The sequence below is a fragment of the Cyprinus carpio genome, chromosome A17 (genome assembly GCF_018340385.1).
Source record: "Cyprinus carpio isolate SPL01 chromosome A17, ASM1834038v1, whole genome shotgun sequence".
In the NCBI taxonomy this organism is placed as follows: domain Eukaryota; kingdom Metazoa; phylum Chordata; class Actinopteri; order Cypriniformes; family Cyprinidae; genus Cyprinus; species Cyprinus carpio.
The window spans coordinates 16533843-16545905 of record NC_056588.1 but is presented as its reverse complement, the minus strand read 5'-3'; the positions used below and the strand labels follow the sequence as shown (position 1 = coordinate 16545905).

General features: G+C 37.9%; 3 protein-coding genes across 13 annotated transcripts in view; 1 reads left to right on the top strand and 2 right to left on the bottom strand.

The window, feature by feature from the left end:
• Positions 1–38: 38 nt before the first annotated feature.
• Positions 39–1991, bottom strand: iah1 (isoamyl acetate hydrolyzing esterase 1 (putative)). The gene is made up of 6 exons (XM_019116007.2): positions 1831–1991; positions 1714–1766; positions 1488–1630; positions 1255–1416; positions 476–597; positions 39–396 (listed from the first exon to the last, which is right to left on the bottom strand). Exons 1-6 carry the CDS (start codon positions 1891–1893, stop codon positions 223–225), a joined length of 717 nt encoding a protein of 238 aa, XP_018971552.1. The 5' UTR covers positions 1894–1991; the 3' UTR covers positions 39–222.
• Positions 1305–7605, top strand: LOC109102616 (integrin beta-1-binding protein 1-like). 3 transcript variants are annotated; one of them, XM_019116009.2, is made up of 8 exons: positions 1305–1432; positions 3442–3499; positions 3959–4088; positions 4460–4538; positions 4621–4751; positions 5632–5724; positions 5909–6058; positions 6989–7605. In XM_019116009.2, the coding sequence occupies exons 3-8, from the start codon at positions 4017–4019 to the stop codon at positions 7058–7060; spliced, it is 597 nt and encodes a 198-aa protein (XP_018971554.1). In that variant the 5' UTR covers positions 1305–1432; positions 3442–3499; positions 3959–4016; the 3' UTR covers positions 7061–7605. The 3 variants fall into 3 exon arrangements, with proteins under 3 accessions (XP_018971554.1, XP_018971555.1, XP_018971553.1); XM_019116008.2 differs by lacking the exon at positions 1305–1432 and adding an exon at positions 2668–2812; XM_019116010.2 differs by lacking the exons at positions 1305–1432; positions 3442–3499 and adding an exon at positions 2665–2812.
• Positions 7606–7820: 215 nt separating this feature from the next.
• LOC109102939 (arf-GAP with SH3 domain, ANK repeat and PH domain-containing protein 2-like) overlaps positions 7821–12063 on the bottom strand; it is a 59553-nt gene continuing 55310 nt past the window's right edge. For 7 of the 9 annotated variants that reach the window (XM_042774244.1, XM_042774245.1, XM_042774247.1 and 4 more), the window contains 4 exons: positions 11775–11860; positions 11600–11679; positions 11357–11470; positions 7821–10235 (listed from right to left, as the gene is read on the bottom strand). In XM_042774244.1, coding sequence (XP_042630178.1) covers positions 10161–10235; positions 11357–11470; positions 11600–11679; positions 11775–11860 — 355 coding nt within the window. In that variant the 3' untranslated portion in view covers positions 7821–10160. The remainder of the gene's footprint in view (positions 10236–11356; positions 11471–11599; positions 11680–11774; positions 11861–12063) is intronic. The other 2 variants (XM_042774248.1, XM_042774254.1) reach the window with 1 other exon arrangement.

Here is a 12063-nt window from a genome sequence, read left to right as displayed (position 1 = left end):
TTCAGAAATCTGAATATTTTTTGGCAGAACATCAAACATTATCTGTGACATCTGTGATTTTATTTGAGTCACTCAAAATAACCCGTTTTCAAATACGACTGGTTCCAGTTCAAGGAACAGTTGTGTCCTTACACAATTTATGATTAGCATATCTAAAAATGTCCACATGTAAACCACAGGAACTGGATGGTGTTATACCCGCTGTGCATCATTTGACCTGTTTTAATCACACAGTAGGCTGCTCTCAGGGCATTTTGGGTCCACATCCCCCCAGTAAGGCAGGATGAAGGGCAAATCAGCCACTCGCCTCTCAAGAAGTGTCCATAAATGCTCTGCCACAAACTGATTGCCTTTATCAGAGAGATGAAGTCCATCTGAAAGATACACTGAGAAATCCTGAGGGGAAAAGGAATTTGTTCTCATTTTTATGTTCACTACAGTATATTGTTTATGGTTTTGTTAGCATGTGCATCACCTGTCCATCTTTCTGCATGAGCGTCCAGAGATCTAGAACATCTACACCAGACTGTCCAGCAGCCTGAACGCAGGCCTGCGCATACTGACCAGCCACAGAGTTCAACCGATTCAAAGCTGAACCTGATAAAAAAAAGAGCAGTTAAACACACCAAATACCATATTCATTATCTAAATACTAGAGTTCTGCTTGCTGCACACTATACACAGTAACAAAACACTAAATATCCACCAACTCAACACTATATACTGCCAAGTATTTTTTTTTTTTTTAAATAGTATGAGATACAGGAGGAGAGCATGCAATATGCAGCAATGCATTATATACAGTACACTGCTGTCACATGACTCCATGCCAAGTTGCATGTTTAATTAATTGATCTGGTTATAATTTTGGAAATAAATATGGGTATTTTGAAAGTCATTTTTAATCCAAGATTTAAGTAAAAATGTATTAGCAGCAGAACTCTTTCTCAACAATGAAATTCCAATTAAAATACAGTACCGTATCTAACAATGCAAGGCTCTCAAATGAAGAATCCATCTTTGATCTATTTCTTCAGACTGTCTAGAGTTCAAACATTTTTATATAAAACTGGGTTGAAATGCAAAATAAACTTTTTTATGATTTCAATTAAATATGCCAGTCATATAATGGCAATGTAGAATACTACTGTATACAACATTGCATACTATTTCTCACACTTTTTTAAAACTTTACTGTGAAGCATGCAGTAGGCTACACCATTGAACACAGCCTAAATTCAGGAGGCGTGTCACCTTTTAGCAAGCACTCTTTCTCCCAGGCGGTTTCTTGAAGTGGTGGTGGTGTGATGAAGATGATCTTGTCTTTGGACACTCCTATAGACAGCAGATATTTGAGAATATCTTTTAAATTCTCCGTGAACTCCTGGAGAGGCACGTGCTGCGCGGGGTTCTTATCTGCAAACACACGTTTGTAAGTGTCTCGTATTATCACCGCAGCTGCTGTTCAGAGCTTGAAAGGTTCTTACCTTCCAATGCACAATCATTAGCGCCGAAGAAGACGGTCACAGCCGCAACTGGAGCATCAGAAATGGGCACGATGCGAGGAAGCACGATCTTAGCCCACCTTGTGTTGTAACCCGACAAGCCTCTGTTTACTACGTCGCATTTTCTAATAATTGAAAGGAATGATAAAATCAAACGCTGCAGCTGTATGAATGCAATAATACATCCGTGCTGTCATAAAATCTGTACCTGGCGAGTTTATGAGAGATTTCGGATCCCCATCCGTTCGCTTGAAACGCAAACTGAAACAAAAACAACGCACGTCAGAGTAAAGAACAAACCCCGAACTGTGTTCCAAAACGTTACCTGTGTTATTGAGTCGCCTAAGAGAATGATTTGGGGCCATATAACTCTCTTTATTGTCGACATAGTAACAGCAGCACACTTCAAATTCAGACTTCTGGTCTACTAGGAAGCCACAAAGCTTAGTGGTGCTTCGTTCCTAAATGATTCGGAGTTTGAATCTTTGAATCTTTGAATCTTTTCTCGTTTACTGAACTGTGAAGCGCGTGTCAAAGAGCCGAGAGCTGGCTTCAGAACATGACCACTTACTATTAAACAAGTAAATAAACCGTATAGAGTGTGTATAGCTTACTAAAGTGTCATTGCATCTATTCTAAACATAACCACGTGCTATTTAATAAATACACTAACCGTAGAGTGGATAAAGCTTATTAAGGTGTCTTTCCTTTTATTCTATTTTATAAATAAGCAACCATAGCGTGTATACAGCTTGTGTTATTCTGTCTATTCTAAACATGGCCATTTACAAAGACACAAACAAACAAATAAATAAATAAGTAAATAAATAACCGTATATAGGAGTGGTTCTCAACCGGGGTCGGGGCCCCTCAAGAGGACTTGAAATAAATAAAATAAGAAAAATCAAGCATTAAGATTAGCCAGAACAACTTAAAATCTCTATTATAGATCAGTATTACATAGCCTCTTGCTAATGAATGAATGAATGAATATGTTTAGAGTACATAGAGGAGTTAGTAAGCTGATATCAGTTCTAAACATAGCCACTTGCTATATAAAAAAATTAGGTAATGTAGTATATACTGTGCAGTACTTAGTAGTTGTAGTAAGTTGAGACTCCAATCTAAACGCAGCCATTTAATATCGCGCGTCCCCTTTAAGAAGTGTTGGGTGGAGCCGTACAGGAAGTGAAGTGTCAACGCAAGTCTCGCCAAAACAGAGGGGGCTGCCGACCGCTGCTTTGATGAACCTACCTATTAGTAATTATCACGGCCGTACACTGCTGCATAGTGAGCTCAAAACAGAGGTACGCCCAGTGTGCTTTTTTACCAACTTCAAATTCTCCATATTTAATTATAGAGATGCCAATAAACGACCAAACGAGAGCCTTAGTCAGGATAGACGTGGGGTGCTGCTGAGTGTTTATCCTAGCAACGGCTTTCCGTTACTTTCCGCCGAGTTTTCTTCAGCAGCGGGATCTCGGTGAGCTCGTGCCGAGAATAAACGACGTGAAGCGCGAGCTGAGCGACTCTTAGAAAGTTACTCAAAGTTTGGCACCATTGTTTTATAGGGGCGTGGGCTCGTGGAGTGCCCTGAACCCCGAGAACATGTCTAAGCTGGATTTCTTATACTCTCAGGCAGTATTTTTCATAACGTACTGTGTCTAGAAGTACGCCTGAGCAGAAATACTGCATGAGGACGCTTGTTAACTGACAGCTCTCAATCTTGGGCTCATGGTTTTTTGGTCAAAAGGCAGTGTTGAGTTTTGAATTTAGTGATTTGTTGAATGAAATGATGTATAACGATATCATGTAATGATATCTAAGGTGAAATCTAAGTTTTCTAATATGAAATGTTCAGACTTTTTTCCACGATTCAGAGTTTCATCTCTTAATTCCGTTTATATCTTTAAATGTTGACTTTTTTCCCCATCAGATTCCTGTGTTGACACCTTAATTTTTGTTCCCGCCACAGAATAAAAGATAAAATAAAGGTAATTGGAATTTTATTTTCTTCTCAGAATTCTTCTCAGAATTGCAATTCTGAGTTTATACTCTATCTTGCAATTCAGATTTCATAGCTCACAATTCAGTCTTTTTTTTTTTTAATTTCTAGAAAAAAAGAGAATTGTGAGATATAAAATCAGAATTGTGAGGGGGGAAAAAAGTCTGAATTGTGAGATAAAAATTACTTTTTTATTTATTTATTTTTTTGGAATCAATACAATTAGAATTGTTTCCTGATAATGGTTTAGTCAGTTGTACACTGCTAAGCATAAATTCTATAAAAAATGTGTACCTGACATACAAATCGAAAAAGAAAAATATATAATTGGTTAAAGTGATTGGATCTTAAAAAAAAATATCTTGTTATTAAATATTTGGTCTTTGATTAAAATCAATCTTGACAGGAAACTATGGGTGTGATTTAAACTGCTGCTATGTCTCCTCAGACTCTGCTTCCATCTGCTGGTAAGCTGGAGACCTGCAGCACTGGCGTCATGGTGAAGGATGTTTCGAAAGGTCAAGAAGCGCCACAGCAGCAGCAGCTCCCAGAGCAGTGAGATCAGCACTAAAAGCAAGGTTGGTTTACCAGCAGTCATCAAGTACACACGTCATAAACAAATATTGGCTGATTTTCAATTTGCACATATCTGTCAGGTACAGAAAGAGCATATTACATTGCTATGTTAAAATGTACTTACTGTACAAGTATGAATTGAGCCAGTGTGAAAAGAATTGGATCTAATAGAACAAATTACAGATTAAAATATCCACAATGCATCTGTGATTCAAACATCCATAGGGCAATGTACAGTATACATTCTGTGCACTTTTGATATACTGTTATGATTTGGGATACACTCATTTGTTATTCTATATAGGGAGTAATTGGGATTCAGCTATCTGTCTGCTACAAAGGTCATGATAAACTCTAATCTCCCTTTATCCAGTCGGTAGATTCCAGTTTGGGAGGCCTGTCTAGGTCCAGCACAGTTGCCAGTCTTGACACAGACTCCACCAAGAGCTCAAGTTAGTCCTCACTGAAACATCTAGAACCTCATGCGTGTACATCTGTGACCCTGACTAGTTCCTGACCTTGTTGAACCCTCAGGTAACGCCGTGTCTGACACCTGTGCTGAGTTCAGAGTCAAGTATGTGGGAGCCATCGAGAAGCTACAGTTTGAGATGAGCAAAACCCTTCAGGAGCCTCTAGACCTGATCAACTACATTGATGCAGCTCAGGTGAGGATCTACAAAAGGGGACGATTAGATGTCACCCTCTTAAAGGGGTAGTTCACCTAAAAATGTAAATTTGCTGAAAATGTACTCACCCAAGATGAAGATGAGTTTGTTTCTTCATCGGAACAGATTTGGAGAAATTTAACGTTACATCACTTTCTTGCTGATGGTTCCTTTGCAGTGAATGGGTGCCGTCAGAATGAGAGTCCAAACATCACAACAATCCTCACAGCTCCAGTCCATCAATTAATGTCTTCTCAAGTGAAAACATGCTTGTTTGTAATAAATTCAAACCGCTGGGTCCATAATCCATAAGAAAGCATCGTTTATAAATAAAAAGTGTCCAAAACTGGTGTGAGAGGACAACAGGAGTTGACTTTTTTTTTAACTGGAGGAAGCGATATTATGGATTATTGACTGGAATTTTCGCCAGAAGCGACAGTTTAAAGTTAAAATGATTTAATTATGCATTTTTTTTCTTAGAGACATGCAGCTTTGCATGATAGACTTTACTGGTGTTGATTATTTCTGAATTATTTCTAATTATTGAGCTGTTTGGAATCTCATTCTGACGGCACCCATTCACCGCTGAGGATCCATTGGTGAGAAAGTGATGTGTAAATTTCTAATCTTCATCTTTGATACTCTGAGGATGAGTTCTTTTTCATTTAATCATATTTGGGTGAACTTTTGTTTTTGTCATGTGACCACTTTTGTAGAAGCCGTAATTCTTACAATTTTCAGATGATGTTGAAATGTATTTTGGGAAAATATCTTATTTTCCTGGCCTAAACTATTGATATTAAAGCAGAAATTAAATAGTTATCATAAATCTTGAAGCTGTTTAAAAATTTTCATTATATTTCATATATTAAATTTAAAGCAAGATGGAAAACTGCCGTTTGTGCCTGGAGATGAGGAGATGATTCTGGGAGTGTCCAAGTATGGAGTTAAAGTGGCCTCATTGGACCAGTGTGTGAGTTCATTCACCCGACCCAATTTCATTGCTTGATATTCATTTGAGAGATTTGGCTCTATTTTTATACACCAAATATTAGAGCATATGAAAGAGGCATTTAGATTCATGATCACAAAATAATAATGTGGGACTGTAATGGAACATTACCTCTATTATCGAGCATTATTCCCTGTTTTCTCAGGATGTGCTTCACCGTCACCCGCTCTACCTGATTGTACGTATGCTTTGCTATGATGATGGTCTGGGTGCTGGAAAAAACCTGCTCGCGCTGAAGACCACAGATGCAGAGCAGCAGGAGTGCAGCATCTGGGTGTATCAGTGCAGCAGTGCGGTAAGACCTCAAGACAGGAAGTGTTTCTGAAGGCTTATCAAGTATGAATTAGGCCTAGATCTGGACAATGTGGCAGGAAACAGTATTTCACTAGTTGTGTGTTAGCCCTAAACTGGAGGAACCATCATTTAGACCAAAAGGCTTTTGTAACCAATTTTATTTAAAATGATTAGGGCAAAAAAAAATCAAGCATAATAAAAAAATCTTGTTAAAAGACATTGCCCTTTTTTTTAGCAAATGAACACAAAGATTACTGATATTAATTTTCATTTATATATAACTTTATATTTATTTATACACAATGAAAATGATGATGAATAGTTTACATAAATTAATTGAAACTATTTTTATATATGTATTGCATATGTATTACATTTATATTGATATTTATTCTATAAACATACCATATATTATGCAGTACACTATCGTTCAAATGTTTGGGTTTGGTAAGATGATTTTTTGTTTTTGAAATAAATCTTTTATGCTCACTAAGGCAGCATTTATTTACTCAAAAATACATTAAAAAGTTGTATTGTGAAATATTAAGTTTTTTAAATGATTACAAATGTAATGCATTTTAAAATGTAATATATTCCTGTGACGCAAAGCTGAATTCTCAGCATCATTACTTGAGTTTTCAGTGTCACATGATCCTTCAGAAATCATTCTAATATGCTGATTTGCTGCTCAAAAACATTTCTTATTATTATCAGTGTTGCTTAGTATTTTTGTGGAAACTGTGATACTTTTTTCAGGATTATTTGATGATAGAAAGCTCAAAAGAACAGCATTTCTTACAAAAAAAAATGAACAACACCACATTCTTTGCTGAATACAAGTATAACTTTTGTACAAAAAACTTTGAATTGCACCCGTCCTTTGTTAATTTATGGTGTTCTGTAATTGTAACACACCATTTGTGCTCGACAGGAACAAGCCCAGGCCATCTGTAAAGTACTGTCCACCTCCTTCGACTGTGCTCTGGCCTCAGAGAAGTCCTGAGGTCTGTTTGGGAGTGTTCCTGTTCCTCTACCCTCACGCAGCAGGAGGAGGAGGAGGATTGAAGTCTGTTTGTGGAAGGTGCCCTTTTTAAAAGCATCTGACAGGAATGCTGGAGTTTGTCTCACTTTGATTAATGTCAATACAGCTGATCCGGCTCTGTTCAGCATGAAAGGGCAGCCATCTCAACCACATGTTTACAACATATACATAAGTCCCAGCATCCTCTTCTCTTAACAGCCCCACCACAACCCAAAAGCCAAGTTTGGGCTGCGTCTATTTTTGTAACCTAATTTAATCTTATTTAATGTAAATATACAATAACCTCAGAGCACATTTCCCACTATGGGCCAGTGAATCTGGGATTTGTCCGGCTCAAGTGGGATTTGTGTAAAACACGGTACATTAATGTCAGTGTAAACACAAAGATGCTGTAAAACCCAAACCCCTCTGCGTCTTTTATACGTACATGCCCCTCTTTTGTCGTCCTCCTGGTCCAGGTGGGATCAGATCATTTAATATGGTACAATAAATGCTAATGTAATGCAGTTTCATCTCCTTTTTTATCCCTCGTTTCCACTAGATGGCAGTGCTTTCATCCTATTGAATAATTGGAGCGTTTTTAAACTATTCATGTTTAATAATAACAACAAAACATCCCACAGCCCCCTAATAGCTGAACATAAACCTGTAGAAGTGTAATGTCCCTTTACCTTGCACATTTTCTCTTAACCCACCCAAATACAACAACACATGAATGAAATTCTTTTGCAGTTTTTTTAATTCCAGTTTTCCCATTTATTTGTACATATAATTTATATATTAGCATCAATGACGTTTATGGTAAACGGGTGAATAGAGGTCATTTTCATCTTAGTTCAAAGTGTACTGTAACAGTCTTATCTAACAGTACATCAAAACATCAGTCATTAACAGTTTAGCTCTCTGTTTACAATTAAATATGCACAAAGCAAAGTCTACATTTATCTACAATCACAGCCGGCCAGGTGCCGACCGTATACCATATACAGTGAGCTGAACACAGGATAATTACATCCCTCGGGCGAGTTACAGGTCACTCTGGTCCGAGCTCAATCAAGACTAACATGACTGTAATTAAAAGTTACATAACAGACTCTATTAAGTTGCTCTGCAACCACATCAAACACTCATGACATAAAACGCTCTGCTGTGTTACTCCAGCACACAATTACAGATGGATGAGCATTTGAAAGCTTTAGAAAGGATTAAGAGAAGTGTTGTGAGGGGAAATGACATGAGGGATTTTAATTTCCCCTGGAATACAATTAGAGAGATGCAGAGTTATTACTGGTGCAGGGAACACCCATCTGGCCAACCAAAGCGGGGAGACTCTGGGAACATCCTGGGAGGCGGAAATAATCTCAAACTGACACCTTGGAATCTGTTAAAAATGACTAGGTTTTGGAGATCTCGAGGTAAAAACACTATTCAGTGTGGTCCAATTTTGCACACTGAAGAAAGGGAAGAGCAGCTTAAAGGAATAGTTCACCCAGAACTGAAAATGCTGTCGTCATGATATTTCAAACCTTTTTATCTTCCACAGAACCAGCCAGGATGAATATTTAAGAATGTCAAGAGTGCTTTTTCCATAATGACGACAAATATGTCAAGCTCTAAAAAGACAAGAACAACATTTTAAATGTGGTGCTATATTCCAAGTACCCAGAACATTTATGTTGGGAGTAAAACAACAGAGGTAAAAATGTTATTCACTCATTATCTTTGCCCTTTATCACAGTTCACAAATCTCATTCAAACTTGCATGTGATGTTGTGCCAAGTTTGACATCATTTGTCTCTCATAAACCTGGCTTGGCATGTGTTGACACAGCATAATTAAACTGAATTTAATTTTGGGGTGAATGGTCCATTTAAATATCGGTCTGTTCCTGACACAGAGTTACAATAGGACTTCATTAGACTTGGAATATAGAAAACTAATAGCATTGACCACATTTATAGTGCACAGTCCCCGTTATGAAAAAGCACTCTGTACATTCAAACAGTGCAAAAGATGATGTACTGTGGAAAGAACATAACCACATTTTCATTTATGGGTTATCACTTTAAGAATGAATGAGGCATTTGATAAATGACAGTGTTCCACAGATCTCTCAAAGCAAGTGGCCTGCACACTGAAGGAAGGTCTGCAAAAGATCATTCCAATCAATAAGAGCATCTAAATCAATAACACAGAAGGACAGCTCCAGATTATAAATATCTATACAGAAATAAACCTCCTTGATGCTCCTTTGCTCTCTGTGGAGGCCACTGAATCTTCATGCAGACTGTCACGCTGCTTAAAACTCCCAGCAGGTATAGGGTCAAGATTACTTTAATTCAGTCTCCACGTCCCCTGTCCCTCAGCAAGCACAAAAGCACTCTTGTGTCTGTCCGTCTCTCTGTCTCTCTCATCCACTCAGTGCACTTCAGATGTTGCCCATGTGTGAGCAGTGGAAGGCCTATTTATACACTCAGCACTGGGGCAGGTAGTGTGAAACGGGGACATCAGAGCACCTCCTCCGAAGGCAGGCGGCTCTCGTAGCATATTCCTGGTTTAGCACCATTGACAAAGCTGTCTTTTCCAACTCAAAAGTCAATGATTCTCCAATTATCCTTCTGCCTTTTTTTGCCAGTCATGGAATGTGGGCAAACAAGACTATATTCACAGATCTGTGTACTTCAAATACAACTTTACGGTATAGAGCAGTCTATCTAAAAGGAATAAGGATGTCGGAATAAAACCTTCATTTTGGTGACATTCATCTCATTAGCACTGCGGTCATGATAAATTAGGTTAAAAGTGCAACTAGATTAGATGCATCAAACTCATTCTGAATCATATCTGGTCCACAAACCAAAAATGAAAAACAAAAAGCCCAGAAAGCTGTTATATTCCACAGACAGAGTATAAGGTTAGAGCCAGGGATTTTGGAAGCTCAGTGAAGACACAAACCTCATGACAAAGGGGACAGTGATGAAGATGATGATGGTCAGTGAGGCCACACAGAAGCAGAGAAGTGCCATCATCCGTCCAACTCAGTGTCTATGATCTGTGAACTTCAGTCCATGATGAACTGCACGAATGTGACCGGAAATGCTCCTCTTCTCATTGGCTCTCCCTCAATGTGGCCCAGCTACAAAACAATCAAGGGAAAGTATGTCAGAAATAGGGCTGGGCGATTTTTCAGATTTAATCGATTAATTTGAATTTTTTAGTTTTTTGCCATATCGCCCAGCCCTAGTCAGAAAGGTTCCTGAAACTTAAAACACCAAAACTAAAATTCCAAAAATAAATATAGAAAAAAAGAGAGAGAGACAGAAAAAAAAAAAGCGAGAGAGAGAGAGAGAGACTGAAGACAAATAAGCAAAACAGACTAAAAAAAAATGGACAAAAGACATAAAATTAATACAAATAAAAAAAAATCTAAATAAAAATAAAATCTAATTCAAAATATTGAAATATGAATAAAAATAATGAATATGAAATATTAATATATATATATATATATATATATATATATATATATATATATATATATATATATATATATATATAATAGTACTAAAATAACACCAAATTTAACTTAGAATTATTTTTTACACACATTTACTATATCTATTTACATTTAAAATTAATTTACTAAATATACTAAAATATTATATACGCTTTAATCCAAAGGATGAACAAAGCAGATCAAAGAACCAACCATATATATACACAGTGCCAGGTTTCATAGACAACTAGATTAGATACAAACATATTGTTCATTTGCATACATTCTGTTAATTTGACTATTTCAAATGAGTAACACATTACACATTTGAAATCTAGATAGATAGTAATAGCTACATCATGCTGAGATCAAGCTCTCTGCAGCCCTCAGACAGGGTCTTTTTGAAGGGTTTGAATCCCTTTCTAATCTATTCATTTAGGATTTTCTGTCTGTTGTTTGCGAGATCTAAAAAACACTTTTAGGTTATTTAGTCACACCACATTCATCTCAAGACCAGACTGAGAAGGAAATCCAGGACTAGAACCTCAGTACAGCATAAAAAAAAACAAGCAGCTAGTCTGTATTCAGCCAGAGACACTGAACCAGACCGCAGCCCTCAGTGAGTTTACTTATTAACAACCAGCCAGTCACAGGAAGGGAAATATGGTCAACTTACTTTTCCTCTCTGGTTCCCTCACTTCATTTTTGAAGGTGAGGTGTGTGTCATCTAGATAGAGTTGAAGTGAGGTCAGGATACTCACCCACCACTCGTGGTCCTCCTCACCGTCCACGACGATCACCTCTCCCTCAGAGAACGTCAGCTCGTCTGGGTTATCAGCCACACAGTTATACATGGCCTTCACACGCTTCGGCTTCTGTACCACACACGGATCCAGTTTGGAAACACAAGAACATGTCACTTAGCATCTCATACATGCTAAATATGTTCCTTTTGAATTGACTGGATTCTGATATTTGGAGCGTCGTCTTGTGGTTGAACATACCAGGTAAGTTTTCCTGGGCATGTGTGTAGCAGGCACAGTTTGACCAGTGGTGTTCTGGAGGCCTCCAGGAACTTCTTTAGCTGTTCCACAAAAACAGGAAATGACATCACAATTAGTTTGCATTTTCACTACAATCAATAGCCGCACGCCTTTTATTAATACAACATCAACTTACAGTCAGCATGGTTTCTCTGACATCTACCTGGTCTCTCGATGGATCCGGAGCGCATCAGTGTGCTTTTACTGAAGCTTTTGTCCGAGCTGCAACCAACAACAACAACAGATGTGAATGTTGTGCACCGTTTCTGTAGTACTAAAGGCTACGATATTTCCACTCAGGTCATGCTGGTAACACCATTAGTAATCTGAGTGCCCTTCTTGTCTGGTCCTCTGGCACTGTGCGTGTGAATGAGGACTTGAATAGGTATTTTATTTCCCTACAGGCGTTTTCCACCTCTGTGTTC

Excerpts from the sequence above, each read along its gene's own strand:
- LOC109102616 (XM_019116009.2), top strand. The coding sequence starts at position 4,017 with ATGTTTCGAAAGGTCAAGAAGCGCCACAGCAGCAGCAGCTCCCAGAGC. Across the intron at positions 4,539-4,620 it reads AGACTCCACCAAGAGCTCAA|GTAACGCCGTGTCTGACACC; the intron begins GTTAGTCCTCAC and ends TTGAACCCTCAG. Across the intron at positions 5,725-5,908 it reads TGGCCTCATTGGACCAGTGT|GATGTGCTTCACCGTCACCC; the intron begins GTGAGTTCATTC and ends CTGTTTTCTCAG.
- iah1 (XM_019116007.2), bottom strand. The coding sequence starts at position 1,893 with ATGTCGACAATAAAGAGAGTTATATGGCCCCAAATCATTCTCTTAGGC. Across the intron at positions 598-1,254 it reads GAAAGAGTGCTTGCTAAAAG|GTTCAGCTTTGAATCGGTTG; the intron begins GTGACACGCCTC and ends TTTTTTTATCAG. Across the intron at positions 397-475 it reads TCATGCAGAAAGATGGACAG|GATTTCTCAGTGTATCTTTC; the intron begins GTGATGCACATG and ends TTTTCCCCTCAG.